Source organism: Pholis gunnellus, assembly GCF_910591455.1.
Source record: "Pholis gunnellus genome assembly, chromosome: 10".
NCBI classification, from domain to species: Eukaryota; Metazoa; Chordata; class Actinopteri; order Perciformes; family Pholidae; genus Pholis; species Pholis gunnellus.
In genome coordinates this window covers 9,069,334-9,091,519 of record NC_136537.1, presented here as the reverse complement: position 1 = coordinate 9,091,519, position 22,186 = coordinate 9,069,334, and the positions used below count along the sequence as shown (strand labels likewise).

The 22,186-nt window shown below is 43.6% G+C and overlaps 1 protein-coding gene across 1 annotated transcript; it reads right to left on the bottom strand.

Moving 5' to 3' along the window:
* Nucleotides 1-1,126: 1,126 nt before the first annotated feature.
* tspan17 (tetraspanin 17) lies at nt 1,127-21,878 on the bottom strand. Its single transcript, XM_079167334.1, has 8 exons — nt 21,355-21,878; nt 11,802-11,852; nt 9,939-10,085; nt 9,014-9,184; nt 8,386-8,511; nt 7,807-7,854; nt 6,029-6,145; nt 1,127-5,780 (listed from the first exon to the last, which is right to left on the bottom strand). The coding sequence occupies exons 1-8, from the start codon at nt 21,439-21,441 to the stop codon at nt 5,715-5,717; spliced, it is 813 nt and encodes a 270-aa protein (XP_079023460.1). The 5' UTR covers nt 21,442-21,878; the 3' UTR covers nt 1,127-5,714.
* Nucleotides 21,879-22,186: the final 308 nt, after the last annotated feature.

Below are 22,186 nucleotides of genomic sequence, written 5' to 3'. Positions count from 1 at the left end.
GTGACCTCACTTCACTGTGTCCCTTAAATAATATCAGTCTGGTTCTGAGCAATGAACTCGAGCACCATCGGAGCAGATTGTTGCTGCCTACTACATGCATGATGTTTCCTGTGCAGATAAAAAACACAAGGCCAGTCATATTTATTGGACTGATAAGGCTCGTGGTGGCAGCTGCTTTAAATCAAATCAAAAACGGAGGGATCTCAGCTGCGGTAGCTGTCCTTGCAGCCACATGCTTTATGTAAACCGGTACGACACTAAATTCATGAATTTTCAAGGGTGGCCCGGGATTACAAATGATAATTCGCTGCCGTCCCTTTGCTGCCAGAATCTGTAACATAATAGGACACAAGCGTGTGTCCACTAAGTCATTCGCTCATTGTCAAGGAAACAAGCTCCACTTACTGCATCCTGCTGGCGCGTTTTGTCTTTGAGATGCACGGTAAAAAGGTAATGTCAATAGTCTCTGAAGTTTATGGATTATTTTTTGCCTTCGAGCCACTCTCTTTGATCTCAACATCAAGCAGAGTCTGCAACAGCAGGTAACTGAATGGATGTTATTATCGCCGCTAGCTGCTCCCCGAAAGCCACTAATGGCAACGATATAACACACGCCGGTTTCCTTCTGTCTTTTAGCAGGTTCTGCATCGCATTTCTGCTGCTTTGCGGGAATTAAGAGATGAAGCCGCAGCAGATGTGTGTCAGTCTCTGAGCTCACAGTCACTATTTGTCTCCCTCTATTGGCTGACTCATCTGTCATATGATTTTAAATCACAGAAAAACAACATTCCAGTGTAGGTGGAGCAATTAGTGTAGCGTTCGTTCTTCATTTGTTTCCAGTGTCTAACAGAGCAGACTTGCTGGACCCGTTTCCTTTAATGGTGGAAGAAGAATTCAGATGAGCACAGCGTCAAAATAATCTGGTACAAGTACAATCAATCTGCAAATGTACTCAAAGCATCAAAAGTAAAAGCATTGACTGTTATATATATATATATCACACACGTCATAATTATTACTGTAGTATTTAGATGCTTCAACATATAACAATATGTCCACGAATGCTCGGATTAAAGAAAGACTTCACTCGGTTATCATAAATCCTTTAATATATGAAAGGGGCATATTTTAAACACAATATACAGTGTAACAGACCATGTCCCACAGCTTTCATATGCAACGACTCTTTACAAGGCTACCCGTCCGAGTAGACGGGTCTAAAGTGAGAGAGCGGATGGATAACATGGTTCCGTTTGTTGTATTCTGCTGCAAATCGAGACACAACTCAAAAACTCTACTTGCTGAACGGAGTCAAACCGAGAAAGCCGTCGTCGTTGCTCAGCGGAACAAAGGAATATTTATAGTGGTTTTTGTGTGGCTAAAAGATCAGTAACTACTGAATCCGTGTTCCCCAAGTGTAAAACCCATGAAACTCAAACCCTTTTTTTCTTTTGTCCCAGACGGATCACGCTCGCGTCTTGATCAAATGTCGTGACCTGGTGTGGAAATGTCAACACTCACAACCGTGATATTGCTGTTAGCGTGCTCACAAACCAGTCAATGGTGCTGCTTCTCTGGGCTCTGTGGCCGGCGTGAGCATGTGAAGACTTGTGAATGCCTGATAGTGTTTGCTCACCTTCATAAACACAAAATGCCTCAAAACATTAGCAGACGTCAAACCAATAAAAAAAAAAAGGATCACAGGGTAGATTATCAGAGGGAACGATGTGTCTCTTTGTATTCGTTTGCGAAAGGGAAATATAAAAAAAAAAAAAAAAGAAGAAAATATTCAGTCACATCATTCATAAGTGCATATGCAGCTAAATAAGTATTATCAAAAACCTGGACACAGAGATGATTTCACCCTCATTGTTTACAGCTAAGTGAGATTGACGAGCAAACCGTTGCTCAACTGGTCGTTTCTGTCGATTTTAAAGTCTTTTGCGATTGCATACGAGGTCTGCACACGCGCGCGCCTGCAAAACAGAAGAGATGGAACGCTCATCTGCTTTCATGGCCACTGAAACACATCAACAAATAAAATAAAAAAAATAAAAAAAATGTACAAACCAGAACAACGTCTCAAACATTGCTAAAGACAACCCTTCATTTCACATTCCTCAGCTTCACTTGTGTTGTGCATTTGCACTGCATGAGGGTAAGAAGAGCGTGGAGCAGTGGGTCCACGCTGATACACTTATACATTCATGGTATGCATAAGGCTCCTCCTCGGGAATGATTTAGCTGCCCACGGGGAAAGCAGAGAAATTAAGAGGGTGTTTCATAATGCAAGGCCATTATGATAAAGGACAAAGCATAATTAGCATTGTTTTCTCCCTCCCCCTACATTAAAGGAATACAAAGCCCAAAATTACCCAAAGCTGTTAAAACAAACAGACTCCACAAAGTCACCTCTGTAGTGTCTGCATAATACAGCTGCTGCCACTGATTATTATGGCATTATTGTCCTTATGACCAAGGTGACTGTCTGATTATTGGCATATCCATCCAGACACGGCAGCGGCTGCAGAGAGAGAGCGAGGGAGAGAGAGAGAGAAAGAGAGGGAGGGAGAGAGAGAGAGAGAGAGAGCTTTTTGTCTAAGAGCTGCAGCTCCGTACTGCAGCAGAACTGACACCCGTGGCCTCCATCAGCCTTCAGCCAGATCCTCAGCATCACTCAAAAGGCAGCAGCCCACCATTTTATCATGGACAACACAGAATCTTCTAGAATGCATAAGCAGTGGGTGTTTTTTGTCATGAGGGGAAGGGGTGTCGAAGACCCTGAGCAAACGCTTCCAAATAATAACGATTGAAGAAAAGAAAAAGAAAACACTTTAAAGATGTGTCGAACTAATTAATCACCCGTTATCCGTTTCAACCGACTTCTGAGGAGATTAAACGAGAAAGGTGTGGAGGGAAAACAAACACGGGTTTATTTATTCCTGATCTTCTAGACTCCAGTGGGACAGATTGATTCACAACAGTTAGTGAAATCAAAGAAGCCCACACACACACACACACGGAATAGAGATGTTATATCACATAAGGCTGTTAACGTTTCTGCATTTCATCTAAAAGGGGGGAAAAAATGACTATTTTCTTAAGACCGCTCGAGGCCCTTACTCATTGATTACAACTGAAGAGCTGAAATGAATGAGCCTCTCCTGTGGAAACCTTCAACCGAGAGTCATTAAAGACTCACTTCAGTCACTCCAGTACAGATGCATTGTGCTGCTCTGGATCTATTCCACTCGCTCATCCGCGACACCTGAATCCAAACGATTGATGTTTCGTCTAGCGTGTCTCTCTTTCTTTTCTTTTTTTCAAACGAGCCCTGTGTTTAAAAATACATCAAAATGACAGGCTCTGAAACAGGTGCGGTCGGATCAGGTAGTGTTTTGAAGAGGGAGCGAGTGGGTGAAAGCGACATGCGACATGTAAGCATAGCAGGCGATCATAAGGTGCTGTTACTGAACGAGCTCCTCCGTGTGTGTGTGTGTGTGTGTGTGTGTGTGTGTGTGTGTGTGTGTGTGTGTGTGTGTGTGTGTGTAGACTACAGACAGACTCAGTGAAGCAGGGTTTGGTGTTCTGCTCACAGAATATTAATGCTACTCATCTTTCAACTTATGTGCATTGCAATTCAAAACATTTTTTTTTTGGGGCTGGGTGTGCCAAGTCAAAGCCTGTGCTGCGTATCTGAATGACACTGCTACCACCAGAAACAACTGTAGTGGTTTAAATGCAGACAACAGAAAATGTACAAAAAGCATCAAGTGAACCCAGTATATCAGAAACTACATTCTGTGAGGATCGTGGAGGAGGGATGAAAAGCTGTGAATTAATAATGTGATGAGTACAAAGTGTAAACTGGAGAAAGAACACATAATCAGAATATGTCCTCGGCCCGGAAACAACGACAACACGGCAAACTGAGAGACTTGTTGTTAGCTTGGTTATTGTACGACATATCAATAATCTAGTCAACGTTCAAGCAGCATTCATGTTATATTGAGGCTGTTGCTAATATGAAAAGGTAACAGCTTGTTTTTTTTTTTACTATTCTACTTAAAAAACAGTCCAAACTAAAGACACATTGATTAAAAGAAGAAAAAAAAAGCTATAATGTAACATTTTTAATTTCTGTTTGACTTCTTATTCCAACTGGCAATTCTCGCATAAAAGAAACAATAAATTCACATTTAGTCTAGAAATGCTATTTGTCATTTGCTTGGCATTCCTTATAAAAAACACAAATGAGGCCGGACAGAAACCTTGGCAGTTAGCTTGTGGCCGGCTGATATTATTTGGTCTCCATCGGGACTGCTAACAACATCAACAATAAGAAGCTCTTTAGCAGTTGACTGATGGGTCAGAGGTAAAGCAGGTGCCTGGTGAAGCCAAACAATGAACCCAGGATTAAAAAAAAGAATCGGTGTCTATAAAAAAGTTAGGAAATAAAAAGGATGAATACAGGACATCTTTAAAAACAGAGAAATATTCTTATTTCACTATGCAGAGGACACAATATAAGACAAGTGTGGTAACATAAGTTTTAAAAAAAGGCCCCAAACCAGCAATGCCATGTGCCTGAGGGATGCTTAGAGATGAACAACAACCTCAACTATCATTAAAGCCCTTTCCCTGTATGTCCTATGATCCCAACCACACCAGGCCTTTCTCTATCACACAATACAACATCCTTCAGTAAGTCAACGGATAATACAATCACTGCAGGGCAAACAGGGCTATTCTCCAGGAACTGTTCGTATTTTCTGCAACAAGTTAAGAGTTTCTGAATTGCACAGACATGGATGGAGGAAGAAAAAAAAAAATAGATATGCATTTAACCAAAGGCAGAAAGCATTATATTTTCGGCCAGGTCCTGAGGTATTGTGGGGCGGGGGTGCAGAGATTCCATGTAAAGGACAGGAAAGAGGACAAAAATATCACTGGAAATTAATGGCACTTTTTTACACTTTGAGTTAGAATTGAAATCTCCTGAAACGATTTGAAGTTGCGGACTTGACCGGCCAGGGTTCGGAGTCTTTTCAGTGGTCATTAAGAAGTCAGAATGGAGAAAAGAATGACGCGCAGAGGGATCCATGTGTGGTTGTTTTTTTTTTTGGGCCGGCCAGCCACCCACGATTCCCTACAGCAGGAAGTGGGGAACAAGCACGTTAAAAACCGGCTGTTGGTAGGCGGAGCTGTTCAACCCCTCACTGAGAGGAAGGAGCCACCAGGACAATGTAATGCTCAACCTAAGCATTACATTGTCCCTTTTCCTTTGTTTATTTCTTTTTGTTTCATCCATGGCTTCCAATCTCCCAGTTGACAGGAGTCCTTGTGCAACTGCGCCCCATAAATACACTTGTCCAAAGAACAAAAATCAGAGGAAGCAGAAACTAACTATGAAGTAGGCAGGACCGTCCTCTGCATTTTAGGGTTAAAATCCAGCTGAGTGGTAAACAAAGCGTTGACTGTTTGGTTTGTGTGGGATATTCTTCTCCCCATTCAAGTGTCACCGATAAACAGGGAAGTAAACTCTTTGTGTATGCGGGTATAAAAGTGGGAGAGTGCGTATGTGCTGCTTAGCTCAACGGCAATGCAGTGTTGACGGGTCTCGGGTTGTCCGTCCTCAGCTGGACGGGACTTGTGTGCTGTGTTGACCTTGCTGTGCGCCTCAGGGGCGGGGCTCCCTCACTTCACCTCTCCGGTCACCAGTTGGCTTTGACAGATTTGACGTCGCTCACCAGGTTTTGAGCAAGGCAGATACCAAAAATCTGTGGAGGAAAGCACACGGGGCATGAAGCAAAGCGGTGTTTAGAGAAAAGTACACCAGAATACAGCATGTTAAGAGTCACAGGGGTTTACGTGGTGTTACCCGTTGTCACCACTAGATGGCAATGATGATACAGAATCAGGCCCTTTGCATATTGTTAGTTTTAGGTCAAAACCTTATTTCTAATGCACTAGGTTTCCTTGTGTAACCTTTTGTACGAAAAGCCATCTACAAACAGGGACGCCTTACCTGTAAAAGTGCAACACCAACAAAGATTCCAGCTACAATAATCAGGTTGTCCTGAAGCCACTTCTCAAACTGTCCCACACAGCCCTTGGTATAGATATATTTCTGCCGTTCCAGCTCCTTTTTTTTTTTTAAACAACAAGAACAGATTAGAAGTTAATTTAAATTAAGAGTGAATATACAGATTCTTTAAAAAAAACACACACATTAAAACGATCGGCTCTCAGACATCTCATTGGCCTTTTGCACGATTTAAACAAAACATGTGAATTGTGAACTCTGGCCGATGACTAATGCTGAACAAAACAAACAGCCCGGATAGCATTTTGAGCAGTGACTCCTTCGCCGCTGAGGAGGGCATGATAGCTGAGTCACTCCTGGATTACAACGGGTCAGTGTCTGGACATCACGGGGAATATCGAGGCAGCGTGTTCAGTTTCTCGGGGGACCCTGTCTGGACTGAACAAACAGACGGAGGCTGTGTCCAGATGGCTGTTCGCGTTGTCAGATCCACACCATGATATACATGGCCCATTCAGGGGCGGACATAAAAAAGGTGTAATTTAGAGCTGCAAAGACACTAAAATCGGGGAGTAAGAATGGGTGCGAACAGTATATACAATGCTCTCTTTGTTACTCTTCAAGACAATTCAACCAGGCGGACCCTTTGTTCTCTCGCAAAACCTGAAAGCTTGCTTTTAACCAATGGACGCTAAAGGGAGCCCCCTTTGGCAGCCAATAAAAAAAAAGCAGGAAACATTATGTTGTTCTGGCTGCGAACTTCCTCTAAAGCTATTTCAGCCCCCTGTCCGTCCTCCCCGTGTCTCCTGCTCTTCCTCTGCCTCAGCCTCAGCCTCCTCTGCCTCACCCATAAACAAGCTGCACAGGAACCTATTGCACATCGCTGATAGTTTCAGCAAAATGTCAATGGCCAGGGCATTAGCAGAAGAGCACACAGGGGAAATTAATTCATACCAACTCAAGAGGCAGGTGGTTCACTGTGTTGCAGTGCGCCTAGCAACAGCGATGTCTCTGACTGCAGTGCAGTGAGTTGTAACCACCACACCCACACACAGAGGAAAAGGGAACGGACTGGCAGAACCCAGTTGCCAATTACAGAGTGTAGTAAGGCTGCTCTCTGGGCTATAACTGGAGCCTAATTATCCCCGTTAGAAGAACAATCTGTTATTAAGGCAAGAAGCAGGAAGAGGGGCCTGTGTGCGACTTAACCCTACACATCCTCTGGGTCGGCCAACGGTTGCTGGCTACACGTTTTTTAGTGTTTTTCTTCATCTTTCTGATCAAGAATGTGAAGTGAAAAAGCTATACAAATCAAAGGTTGATTGGTTTATTATATTTGATCCATTAATCCATTTTTTTTTTTACAGGGGGTTCGAGACAAGCAATCATGCCCAATACAAACGAACCCGATTGCCACTCAACCCATCGCAAATGCTTTAGGTCGTTTCAATCAAACAGGTTCGCAGCTTGTCAATCAACGCGGCCTCAGGAGTGATGTCACTCAGCAGAAAGGCCGGCACTGCCCGTCAATCACGCTCTACTACTGACACCCGCTGCACTGTGGATGAGGATTGGTTCTGTTTAACTGCTAGAATTTGATTAGACTTGAAATGATCTAGATTTATTTGAAAAATAACACAAATCACAGCACACATTTTCAGAGAACTAGGTGTAGACCAGAGATGAACTGGAGAGCCAAGTAAACCAAATATAGGGTTAAGTATATAGAGCGCGGTAGAGACATGTATAGAGATACAAACCCATTGAAGCCGAACATCATAACCACACTGCGTGTTGATGACGTCCTCCTGTAAAAAAAAAAAAAAAAACATAAAAATGAGAAAATCCTGTTTGAGATGTTGAATGTCTCTTTTAAAGTCTGAGGGACGAGAGCAGAAATGAAGTAAGTTAACTAACTGCTCAAACAAGTAACTTTACAACAAACAACAACAGAGTATGGCTCCAGAATAATGACAAGAATTGCTACATATTGGAGTCATTAATAGCCAAAATACCCTTTCTACTCTATCTTGTCCCTTTTCTACTTCTTCAATGCTACAGTTTCAAAACTAGTTTAGCGCTGCAATTAAGTCCAAAACTAAACGATATCCAGTTTACGATCATGCGTGACAAAGAAAAGCACCACATTCTCACATTTGAGTCGCTGAAACCGGCAAGTGGCATTTTCACTTAATAAAACAATTACTCCATTATCAAGTTAGCTGATGAATTTACTGTTGATCGACTAATCGCCACAACCCTACACTAGATTATGAATGCAAACCCTGCTGTGTAATCATGCACCATCAATCATGCACTAATATGGTTGAATGACTCACTGCAGGGTCTTTGACGCAGCAGGAGAAGGGGACTCCGCAGCGCTCTCTGCTGGGGTTCAGGTCAGTGCAGTTGAAGTAGATGTTCATGTTCCAGTCGTCGGGCCCGTGAGCTCCACAGCACGACCACTGAGACGGCAGCGACAAAAGGCAGAGATTAGGCAGCCGGCTTCCGGGTTAACAGACAGATTTATTTGCTCTGATCTGGTCTTTGAACAGCTCTGTAGGGCCTGGATCAGGTCAGCCCGGGTGGGTAGCCAGCTTACCGTGGCGGGTAGCGACTACAGATAGTGAGTCACAGATGGCGAGGCAACAGAGGATCTAATCGCCTTTTACAGTACGTCATGACAGAGGACAGTGTTTACACTCGGGAGCCAATTAGCTAAACTGTCTCATTCATATAATTGGATGATCATTTGAAGGGAAATACAATCACATTAATCGTGAGATTTACTCCACAATCGCAGTGGCTCACTCGCTCTCCTCTCTGCCCAGAACTGACCTGATTCAACAGCTTTGAAACTCAAATTTCTAGAGATGGGAGTGACTTGTTCCAGGAAGGGAACATGAGCTGTTATGAGGAAGTTGGTTATAGTGACACACATGTTTCAGTCAGTAGGTGTTGACTCACATATTCCTGGGCAAAGTCAATCAGATTCTGCAAGTCGATGTCGTCGCGGTAGGCCTTGACATTATTGTTGATGAAAAAGTTGAGCTGGTCTTTGATCCAGTCCTTAAAGACGAAGGCAAGGATCCCCGCCGTCAGCTCCAAGAAGAAGATCAAACCCAGGAACACAGAAAACTAGAAAAGGTACATGAAACACACAAGCAGAGAACAATAAATCATTCACTTCAAAATCGGGTAATCTGGGAACACGAAGGAGAATCCGGTATTCTAAAAAGGGATCAGAGCACCACTAACAGTATTTCTGGCATTTCTTGTAAAAGAATTAGAAGTACAACAGCTCTGATGTAATGTCCCTGTGCGGGTCTGGTTGTAGGGCCGGTACTGATTTGCTGAGTGAGAGTGCTGCAACAAAAACCGCAGTCCCAGAGGTGCCGTTATATCATCCCCTTTACAGTAAATGTAGGACGAGACGGGGCTCATGATAAATGCACAAAAGCCACATTAGCTCCTCGCTCTGACGCCTGACTTACTGCTGCTAATGGACATTGGCTGGAGTTAATAGCTACTCAGCATCGCAGCCAGCAACAAGGCGTGTTTGTCTCCGTCAGTCACATGTAGTTATCAATACAGCTAGACGCAAACAAACCTCCCAAAATGGTGCTGCCGTGGCTTTGGCCGTTAGAAAGAGACTAGAAAAATGTTTTGGTGGCTTATGAAGCTCGGATCGCCCGTTTCTGATCATTACTTTCTGATAGAACAGGACTAACACACACATATATATATGTGCCACGCAACCACCCAGAGCATTTGGCTCGGGTGAGTCACCTGCTGCAGTTGACAGCCTTGGCTCCGGTGTGAACTGCAGAATTAAGGGGGCGTGAAGTGGTTGAAATGGTGTCTGTGCTCAGAAAGTCGGGAGCTGGCTTACAAATTTAAGCAGGGAGGTGTTCTCTCTGAGCGCTCCGATACAGCCGGCAAAGCCCAGGATGAACATGACCCCTCCAACGACGATGAAGAGCCACACGGGGTCCAAGCCCCCGAGATCTGTGATGGTTGACAGATTGGACAGCACGCCCTGAGGTAAAGGGGGGGGGGGGGGGGACAAAAAGAGAGTGGTTAAAATTCTGACTGTAGTATTTCCAAAAAAAATGTTCTATCTCTATTACAAGGTCCTCTCTCTATAAAAACACCCAGCTAACCTTGAAAAGAGATCGTGATAACAAAGACAAATAGAGAGAAATTAACCGAGAGGCCAGCTTGGGTTGTCCTGCTCAAGAGATACAGAAGCATCTTTGAAAAGAAAATACTGTTCTTTGATAAGAATGTATCTGCTTTGTGTGTTGCTTCCTAAATACAATAACTACACAATCATTTTTTTTTATCATTTTATCTTAAAACTACATTTTGGCAGATCTCTGTCCAAGCTATGAAACAAGTCACTTTTATCAGAAGAGGCACAGTCCAGAGCCTTCCGCAAACATTCACCAACAGACATCTCTGTCCTTCCTCTCTGCACATCCTGCCCTCACCGCCCCGAGGCCAGAGTGCGTCCGATGTGTTTTCCCGTCAGTCTCTGACACATTATTCAAACAGAAATGAAACCCTGACGCCCAAGAGAGTTCACTGGAAGATGAGTCAACGTCTCAGGGTAGCACACCAGAGAGGGGGTGAAAACGCTTGTTCGCACACAAAGTGTTCTGGTTCGTTCATGATTTCTCATCAACTCTTGAAAGAGATCCCACCGGGGGAGAATGTGTGTGCCTGCTCTCGGTTCTGACGTGTTTGCTTGTCACATACAGTGCACATGTCAAACACTTGCAGCTAAAGCCCCAAGAAGCTGAAGTCTCATGCTGCTTACGTTAAGCTCCCACTGCATTGAGCAACTACGGGACAGAGGCATAACTGCAATCTGCTGTTTTTATGGCAATCCTGCAGAATAAAGTGCGTTCATTTGAATTTAAGCATGAAGCACAGGAAACAATGTAGCCTGGCTGAACGCTGCCGGCTACAAAAACCAATCATAGTCACGGAGACCCCACAACTCACCATTGTGCCTTTTCCAGGACCCGCTATTCATCAATCGGTCTAATCCCTTTAAATATTCACGCGGTTCCACCCAGGTTCTCCGGTGCAGGCCTATTTTGCATAGAGTTCATGACCAGACGTTACTAATCAGCACATGCCTCCACGCTGGCGCAGCATTTACGGAAACAGGCCGGTACAATTCGGCCTAATTAATGGACAAATTGACTGTTAACTCGATAGGACGGAGTTTTTAAATGTGGCCGTGATCCACAGCACGCGAAAGGTTCACCTGATGTTTGCTGCTGGTAGACTGTGGAAAATAAACAGAATCCAGATTCCATGCAAATATGAGGCGCTGAATTCGTGGTAGCTTTGTAATTTTGGCCTTTTGACTCCTTATTTGTAGCCATTACTAGCTTCTGTTAAAATTCTGCAACGACTGGAAAAACAAAACTTTTCAGTCAAAAATCACATTTCGGCTGCAGCAGTAAAATTAATTTCCTGAGACGACCATGGCATGTTTACCAGGACCATTATACGGTAATATGCCTTTGAGTGCTACAAAGCGTTACAGGAACAGGGCCTTTATTTTCCACGCCACTTTTCTTAAAAGCCCTGATCCCTGTCCCCCCCCCCCCCCCACTCTCTCGTGCAAATTGTACTTCCAGCTTATTTCCGCCGGAGTGAAGAGAAGAATTTGAGCTATGTTGTTGAGGCAATCGTGTTGTATTTCAACAGTGTGTGTTTGTGTGACGTCTTGACTTACCTTCTCCGCCCATGCCCACAGACCTATGCCCAAGAAGGCGGCTCCTAGTAACTGTAACACAAAGCACAGAGACGAGTCACTTCACTGCCAGACGGAGAGCAGTGAAATAATGAAAAAACAAATCTATATTTGAGACTTAATAACCATCAAATAAAGGTAAGTAAAAAAACTTTTATCTATGACAAATTGTAATCGACAGAAATCAGAAGTGATCAAACCACACACACACACACACACACACACACACACACACACACGGTCCTGATAGACAGTCCTTTTACTGTCTGTTGTTAAACTCTGATGTGGGTGAGGCTGTAGGAAAAAGGTGATGTCATGGAATACTGTGGATCAATCAAAAACACAAGAAGAGCTCGAACAGAAATACAGAAATCTCTCAGTGAAAAGAACCAGCATTCTTTAAAACGGGCAGTTAATAGTGCGTTTATGTCGAACCCCATCACTTATAGAAAGAAGCTACTTGAGAAAATTGGCTTTTAGAACCCTTAAAGAAACCTAACTTCTGAGATGTGGACAGAATGAGTCATTACATCAGGTTATTGCAGGTTAGAGCCATTGCGCTGCACACTTAAAGAGGTTGGAGGATCTGATATCCTGAGAGTTAAGGATAATCCCGTCGGCATTAGCCTCCTGTCCCAGTGAAGGATGTTCGTAGGGCTCACAGTTCAAAACGAGAACTTTGAAAAGCACCGGGGTGACTGCTTGAGATGGACCACCATGTGTAAAGAAACTCAAGTATACTATATAAGAATGGTGTCAGGCTAAAATGAACCATTAACACATTCACCTACACAAAACGAAAGACACAATACACAAGTACATTCATATCACAAGCCCCCCACCCGTCTACCCTATTTCTAAGTCCTATAGGGCCGCATTAATGCACCTCCACACCTCATGGAATTGCTTCATTTTACTGCGATGGTCAAATAATATCTAATAAATTCTTTCCAAATATGTTAAGTTAGGGCCATTATTTTCAGTGTTTAAAAAAAAAGCAGCATATAAACAAGGAAGGAAAAGATAGACGTAGGTATCTTATTTTAGTCATTTAAGTAATAGATATTTAATTCAACTACTTCAGCTCCACATTTTGGATTTTTATTGATGGATTATTCCACATTTGCATGCTCCAAGGAATACTATGATGCAATTTTGTTCCATGATTTTACTGTGGTATTTATAACAAAGTTAGATACTTTTATACTGTAATTTGTAAAGGGAGATGTAACTAGCTTGTGAGGATTTAACTGTTTGCTTTTAATATTTATCCAGGCTTTTCAGCTGCGTTTCAAAATGTAAGACCCCCCCATTTATTTTTATTTTTTTACAAAACAGCAGAACGGCTTTAAGTGAATATTCCCCATTTATGGTAGTGCGGTTTTATTGGTATAATAATATTATCTAATCAACTGCTTAGCATGCCACAAAATGTCATTCCTAAGAGATTTGGGAAAGTAATGAACTTAACTGAGGCACACTAGAATGACAGAGCCAGAAACATAACATCTCCGTTGAAATTGGATTAAATCGTATTGTTGGGAAGCTGATTAAATCTTGGGAAGCAGGTAAACTGATGGCAATCCGTCAACATACATAACAAGAGCAACAGAAGTGACTGTGAAGCGTCGCTTCAGGCATGTTCTGGTCGATGCATAAGCAGTTGTAGTGAAGGGTGTGGTGAGTTTCACTCGAAAGTCCCGGTAAGCACGTGGAGATCAGGTAGAGGAGATTAGACTGACGGAGGGAGTATTAAACCATTTAGCCTCCGACTCTAAATAATCCACATGGATTAAAGAGAGACGGAGAAAACAACTCTCACTTTACAGCAAGGAAACTACGGTTGCACAACCCCGTCTGAGGTATCATTTCACTGAATGGTTCTCTGTAGATAATGACCAGTTGTGAATGCTTGATAATGATTAATTATACAACATTTTTAATTGAGGAAAGTAGACCTGGGATATTATTCACACTGCGCTATGAAGATGAGCTTCAGAGAGACTTTGTTATTAAAAAGGAATCTATCTATCTATCTATACATTCAGGACAACAGTTAACTCATTGTCTATTATATCAAAATGTAATTAAAAACATTAATTTGGCCGAGACAGGGACTCTGATCGCATCACAGAATTAAAACAAAATATGCATATTCCCTGCATATCTTCTTCTAGTAAGACCTGTTTGCAGTATTAGGCAGCTCACGCGCAATAGTTTTAATTTATTCTCAAAAGGAAATATAAATCGCGTGTGGATGTCATTGCATCAGTCATTGCCAACCACTCTAGGACAAGACAACACCTGTATGTGTTCCAACATGTTTCTGGATGTGATTTCTGAATCTTTCTTAAGAGGCTGGACTTTCTCAACACGCAGCACACAAAGTTGTGTCCCTTGAGAGAACAATAGGTCTTCATTACAGAAACTTCCTAAATCTGAAATCCTGTCTCGTCTTAGTTTAAGACGGCATTTAGTATTTTGGGAATTATTCCAAACATGTTTCCTTACTGCACATCTTATCTTAGAATAGGAATTTAGCGATTACAGAACTGTCATCACTTAGGAATTTTCTCGGTTAGGAATCATAAATTACAGTAGGATTGCTTATGTCCTAATTTCTGCCAAAATTGGCAGCAGCACTGCTGTTTGCTTGATGCGCTACGTCCGTCTCTGGAGAGGCTTATAAGGAGGCACGGGGCTCTGCCGGTCGTCGCACAGAGCACAAATACACTTTATTTTTTCAGGGTGACTTCCAGACTGAGGTGGCTTATCGTGTGTACATTCTAAACATAGATATGACAGCACGAATGCCGACTGAAGTTAGTTAGGATTTCTTAAGTCAAGATAAGATAGGAGGTCTGAAATAAGACGGGACACAGCCATGACTTCAGGAATTGCTTCACTATTTGGATTAGGAAGTTTGGATTTTTCCGATCTTTGAAACTTAAGTTACAATAGGATGAGCAGTGAGGATATGTTTCTGTAATGAGGCCCCTGAAGGCTAGTCTGAACCTGTGCCGTCTTTCCGATTGAAACACAGAGCCCACTATGAACATTGCATTAAAGCAGCACTTGACGATTTGACAACATCCAGTTTATCACCGGGAAGTTGGCTAGCATCACGCAGTTGCTGCAGATTTGTCGGCTGCACATCCATGATGCCAATCTCCCGTTCATTGGAGTACAGTGAACTCATTGTCATGTTCAAGAAACCAGTTTGAGATGATTTGAGCTTTTGTGAAACGGTGCATTATCCTGCTGGAAGTAGCCATCAGGAGATGGGTACACTGTGGTCATAAAGGGATGGACATGGTCAGCAACAATAGGCCGTGGCGTTTAAACGATGCTCAATTGGTACTAAAGGGCCCAAAGTGTGCCAAGAAAATATCCCCCACACCATTACACCACCAGCAGCCTGAACCGTTGATACAAGGCAGGATGGATCCACGCTTTCATGTTGTTTACGCCAAATTCTGACCCTACCATCTGAATGTCGCAGCTGAAATCGAGACTCATCAGACCAGGCAACATTTTTCCAATCTTCTATTGTCACATGTTGGTGAGCCTGTGCAAATTGTAGCCTCAGTTTCCTGTTGTTAGCTGACCGGAGTGGCACCCGGTGTGGTCTTCTGCTGCAGTAGCCCGTCTGCTTCAAGGTTCCACGTGTTGTGCGTTGAGAGATGGTATTCTGCATACCTTGGTTGTAACGAGTGGTTATTTGAGTTTCTGTTGCCTTTTTATCATCTTGAACCACTCTGCCCATTCTCCTCTGACCTCTGACATCAACAAGGCATTTTCGTCCACACAACTGCCGCTCACTGGATATCTTCTCTTTTTCGGACCGTTCTCTGTGAACCCTAGAGATGGTTGTGCGTGAAAATCACAGTAGATCAGCAGTTTTTGAAATACTCAGACCAGCCCGTCTGGCACCAACAACCATGCCACGTTCAAAGTCACTTAAATCCTTTTTCTTCCCCATTCTGATGCTCGGTTTGTACTTCAGCAAGTCCTCTTCACCACGTCTATGCCTACATGCATTGAGTTGTACTGATTAGCTGCCATGGCTGATTAGCCATTTGTGTCAACAAGCAATTGAACAAGTGTGCCTAATAAAGTGGCCGGTGAGTGTATATTGTTTTATATTTGTATTGTGTTTTGTATTGTTTTGTATGCCGGAGCCCCGGCGTCGGCCATCAGACCGCTGGAGATTGTCCAGAAAGCTGCAGCTCGCCTGGTGTTCGATCGCCCCAAGTTCTCCCACACAACGTCCCTTCTCCGTTCTCTATACTGGCTCCCTGTAAGAGCTCGCATCCAGTTTAAGACTCTGGTGCTAGCCTACAGGGCAGTGAAAGGAACAGCTCCTTCCTATCTCCAAGCCATGGTCAAGCCCTACACCCCCGCCCGACCACTTCGCTCTGCTGCCTCGGGGCGATTGGTTGCCCCGTCGCTCAGAGGTTCCTGAGGCCGATCGACCCGGTCACTGCTGTGTTCTGTCCCGGCCCCACAATGGTGGAATGAACTCCCCACTGACGTCAGGACAGCGGAGTCGCTGCCCATCTTTCGGCGCAGGCTGAAAACCCACCTCTTCAAGAAGTGCTACCCTGAGCCTTATTGTATTCAAATTAGTTTGTTGCACTTATTGTATTTGTTTGTTTCTGCATTGTACGTTTGACCTGGTTTATGCTCTTAGATGCTTGTTTAACAAAGGAGATGCACTCATGACTTCTAGTGACTAGTAGTTCTCTTGAATACCTATGTTGAATACACTTATTGTAAGTCGCTTTGGATAAAAGCGTCTGCTAAATGACTGTAATGTAATGTAATGTATTTTCTTACGGAAGACATTTTCTACCAAACGCCTGCCCACCGTCACATGGCTGATGTACTTCCTGTCTAGTTTCCATTGCTCTGTCCTCAACAGGAAATCAGGAGTTGGGGAAACTTTTTGAAACATTTACAATTGACATAGTTAGCCAGAGATCATTGAGAATAGCTTGAATTTGAGTGGAAACATTACCAGAATTCAGTGTTTCAACAAGTATGCATGTTATGTGGGGAAAGCAGACATTTATGGTGATACCAGAGCTACAGCGAGGAGACGGAGAGCACAGAATGATTGACGGCATGTGTCATAAAGTATGTATAATATAGGTTTGAGTAAATATACAACTATTTATGGCTAATTGCAAATCATCAATGCCCTGGTGGTTGAGTAAGGACGCATCACAATCTCTCCTGTTTGTTCTCTCCTATCAACTATCCATTAAAGCTGGTGCTTCAGAATAGGACTACTTTTATATGGCCACTTTTGTTATTATTACCGGTCAAAAGTACCTCAATGCTCGACACGTCAAGTTGCATTTCCCCTGCAACAGCTTGAGCCCACCCTGAAGGCAGCATAAAGTGGGACAATATGGAGGTAAGCATGGCGAGCATCAGCCCTGTCATTTCAGCTTACTATGTCTTACACAGTTTCTCAGTCTCTTTCTCAGCCATGGCACCATTAACTTTATTTCTAAAACAGACAATAATTCAGCCATTTGTTACGGAAAAGCAACACAGCCGAATAAAACTTAAAATAAAAACGCACAACTAAAAGTAAGTCAATTCAAGCAACACACAAAAAAAATGAAGCTCAACTAAATTCAGGGTTCCTACACATTTTCCATTTCAAAATCCACACGTTTTCAGACATCTCAGCAGGGTTTTTTGAGACCATATTGGGCTTTTTGACGTGGTGACTCTGGGTGCAGAGGATGCTGTGACAGGCCTACAGTGCTTCTGTCCTTGCATAAGGCTTAGAACTGCCGCCTCCCCCATGGAGGGATGTCGAACGATTTCACACAGAGCTTGCAAGCTAGCTTTCTTTTCCCTTCTGGGATCTCAACCAGGCTTCATAGGACTGTCAAGCCAGCCCTCGGAATACTCTCACACAGTGGTAAACATTTGCTGCCTGCTCAAAACGCCATGAAAAACACTCCGCTTCAAGGAGAAATTCATTTTTTTAGAAATCCTTGAATGTAAACACAAATATTATTCCATACTCTCTTTTCTTTCTACTTATCCAGACCTGAAAATGACTCAAATTACATTCATTACTTTTCCCTGTAAATGTCTTTCTTTTTGTCCCTCTATTGCAGAGACTTGAGCTACGGTTACGTCAAAGTATCACTCGGCAATGTTGTGAAGAGTACTACTGTATAAGCCTCACACACTGTTCAACACAACATAAGCATATTCTTTATAGAGCATGAATACAATAAGGCTGGATTGAAGGGACTTTGACTGAGTGAGTACATTGAAACTGAACTGAACCTGCGTTCGTACACTTCTTGCGGTATTTTCCTTTCATCTAACTTTTCACACGCAGCGAGCAGCCAGAGTCACATTCAGCTCAGTTGGTGGCATTAAAACACACCCTGTGCTAAACTCTGTCAATGCTACGCTACATTTCTGTTCTTGCTTTATACCTCATTGCTTGTGTTTATTTGGAGACCGTTTTAAAAGATTAATTTCTTTTTATCTCACCTGCTGTAGGAAGCAATTTGTTTCCCGTTCGTCTGTACATTTGTATCTACCTTAATCTATGTGTTGTTATCACGGAGCAAATAAAGAAAAACCTGGAACTAGATGTCCCCTGTACCCGCCTCGTTATTCAAATCACGCTGCTCTGGTTATTTTTCTGTCAAAGTGCTGCTGCAGGATGTGTGTGTGTGTCCCAAAGCGAGCACTTCCTCTGGGTGTGTGTGGAGAGAGAGAGAGAGAGAGAGATCGAGAGAGAGATTATCAACACTTCAGAAGATGCCTCCTTAAACCAGCTGATCCCATTAACCTCAACTAACTAGCAGACAAACCAAGCTGCACGCTGCCTGGACAGACACAACATCACAGGGTGGATGGGAGGGTGTAGACCTACTCAAGTGTGACTGCCCTTTTGTTGACTCGCTAACAAGCTGAACGAGGCCGGCCACGTGAACACTGCCATTCTTTGGTATATGATACATCTGCAACAATCAATGTAACAATTTGGCTGATAAATTACAACGGCGTGTTACTATAAACAAGTTTTAGGGCCAGAGTATATCCTAGACTATGGACACGTGATGCCATAATGGAGAGATGCTGGTCAACGCTATTACCGTGTATCCAGATACATCCAGATGTTGTGTAGACACAAATGACTCACGAGAAACACCACAAATGGAGTACCAGCACAGAAATAAAAATAAAACGTTTGCCTCCCTGTTCACATCTTGCATCAGCGGGGAAACCGTTAAAAATGACTTAAATACATTGGTTTGTCACTTCAGCCTCACTATACACACAGTCAAAAAGTCTGCTTCGCTTTCTTCCAATGCGATCAGAGATGCATACGACACGTCGAAACATGAACCTCCGTCTATACCTCTAAATGTAGCTTGAGTACCGTGTATGACTGCGTTCACACTTATTTACAGCTGTCCACCACCTGTGATGTGATAACCTAATGTGAGCAGTCACACTTAAAAGCTGAAGCATGGGCTAATAACGCACAGCCTGCATCCAACCAACTCAGCAGCTTGGTTAGAGCTTAACAAGCTCATAATTACAGCATGCAGAGCTTCCAAAACAGTTCGGCATGCAGCTCAGGCAGGGAAGAAAAAAAAACGGATTAATTTGGGCGGATGTGTCTATTGTGAGGACTAGAGAAGGTATGTTGTTCTTGGGTGAGAACGATCGGCTGTCAACAGCGAGCTCGGGCGCTGGGAGAAATTCACAGTACGTTTGTACTGCTCTATTTTGTTCACAAAAAGTTTTGGGTCTTATAAGCATTCTGTCTCAATTTAGGCAGCATTTTCAAGCCTGACAAGATCACTGTGGGAAAGACAAATGGGTTGATTTGTGGAGAATAAACCCCATCCCTCTCTATTTCGGCAATGCACTAGCTTGTCTGTCAAATCCGGTTTCCGCGGCGCACAGACAAGAGGAGAACATCTTCCAGCAATTATTAACGGAAACAGCCAGCGAGCTGGAACTTGTTCTACTGTTTCAGAGAGAGAGAGAGAGAAAGAGCTCAGACAAGGGACTGTTAGCTCGGCCCGAGTGTCAAAACCGTGTGAAAGAACACAATGTGAGTCAGACGCAACACTACGGCCCCATTTCCTGCTTAGGGCCCAATTGAATTCTCGAGCACCTTTCATTTGCGAGGCCAATTGTAAAATTAACTTGTGCGTTGTTCTTGAAAAAAGGCCTGCGACGTGTTCGGCAGTTCATATCACCTCAGTTTCTCTCTCTCTCACACATACGCACACAGACGTGTCAATAGATTATAGTGCGATACTCCCACATGTTGAGGAATGAGGAGGTGGTGACGAAAGGAGGAGCGACAGGAGGGGATCCAGTTGCATGTGGATCCCATGTGCCCTGATGAGTCCATCAGGACAAACGTATGGGGGGGGGGGGGAGGACAGACTCACCCCCCCCAGTCTTTGTTATTACCGTGCGTCTTTGTGCGTTAGTGGGTGTGTCAGTGAGAGAAACAATGCTGTCCCACAGAGCCCGAGTACTATAGTGGTGGAGCGAGTGAATAGGGTTGCTTGAAAAGAGGAGGAGGAGGGGGGGGGGGGGGGGGGGGGGGGGCTATTATTCAGGTCCGTGTGGCCTTTTCCTTCCAACAGTGTGTGGGAAGACCCTCCGGAGCACACAGACACGCCATTCCTTCACCCACACAGACATCATGATACACCAGACGGCGGAGGAGGAGGGAGGGGGTGAAGGAGACCGAACAGAGGAACTTTTCAGACTGAGGAGGGATAAATGTGGAGGGGGGGGTGCATTGTGAAGGAGGTGTGGGCTAACTTGCCAGTGGCCCAACAATACAAATGGGACGCATGTCATCTCTCATATACAATGGTACCAAACCTCACTACCGAGAAACTAACATCAGCGCAGCTTTTGTCTTACGTTAGTGTGCATCTCCACCAGCTACTCTCAGAGACAATCAAACCATCATCAGAGGTGCCTTTGCATTCTAGACACTATAGTGAGCCAATGAAGTAGGCTCTTTATTAAAGAGAGCGGTGATAGTTGTGACTTAGCTGCTCGCCACGATTGTCCAAAGAGGCAATTTCAGAGTTACATGAAAGTACAAGTTGCAGCATGAGGACAATAAAGAGAACGACTTGAGAATAAGTGGTCTGCTAACTGAAGGGGAAATTAATAATTTAAAGTTATGACAAGAAAGCTTTAAAGAATTATAGCACACCTGACTATTATTCCCACCAAAACAAATAACTTAATCAGTGACTTCCTCTCGGACAGTTAAGTAGCTAAACAAGTTGATCCGTTAAGCCAGTTACCACACGTCAACAACAACAATGACACCAGAAGAAGAACAACAACATCAACAACAACACGTGGCGATTAATGTAATACTTTTCTGGAAACTTAAAAGGATCGTGTTACTCCAACGGTTACTAACGTTACGCTAACTTTACCAGGACATTCAAACTTTAAAGTTCGCAACATCAGCGTTATTTTCACATTCACTTACCCAGAATAAAATGTTGAATCCAAACAAGAAGTATTTCACGCAGCAGCTGACTTCGGACTCTTTTAGATGATGGTGTTTTCTACTCATTCTTCCAGGGATAGTGGTGGCTAACTGCGAAGCTAACCAACGGTAGGTAGTCAACTAATACGGTCGGTACTTTAAAAGCTTGGCCAAAGCTGCACTTCTTGATCGACCAGAGCCCCGGTTAGCTGGCTCCATCGGCTAACGTCACACAACAGCGTTAAGTAAATCAAACATGTGCGGCTAATTATCTTCTCCCCGCTTTGACCAGTAGATTGCGAGGCCAGCTAACTAGCTGGCAACTTCTATGGTTAGCATTAGCAGCTAACAACAACAAATGCATGGACACTTAAGGCAAGGACATTCGTCTGGCTGTTCGGTCGATATTCAAGTTGCCTGGGGGTTGATTTCGTAGCGCGCACACCGGGAGACAGGTATCAAGCTGACGGCCTTTTCAGCTAAACGTCCCCTCGATTATCTCTGTTGCCGCATCGTCCCTTGAAATCTTCATCCTTGTAGTTTTGTGCTGTAAAACAAGCCCCTGCTGTCAAACGAGGAAACGACTGCACTGGGAACCCTTTCCCCCCCCCTCACGAGCGCCCCCCTGTGTCTCGAGGACGGGTCTCCAAAAGGGAGGACAGGCTGAATTATCTATATCTTTACTCCCCTATATTTCAGGTTAATAGATGCGCAGGTGCAGCAGTTTTCATAATGGAATCAATGCAAAATAGAGACAAAAAACAATCAACAATAGTATTTTAATTACACGGTTCACAGACCACCGTGTTGTTAATTTCCCCGTCCACAGCAG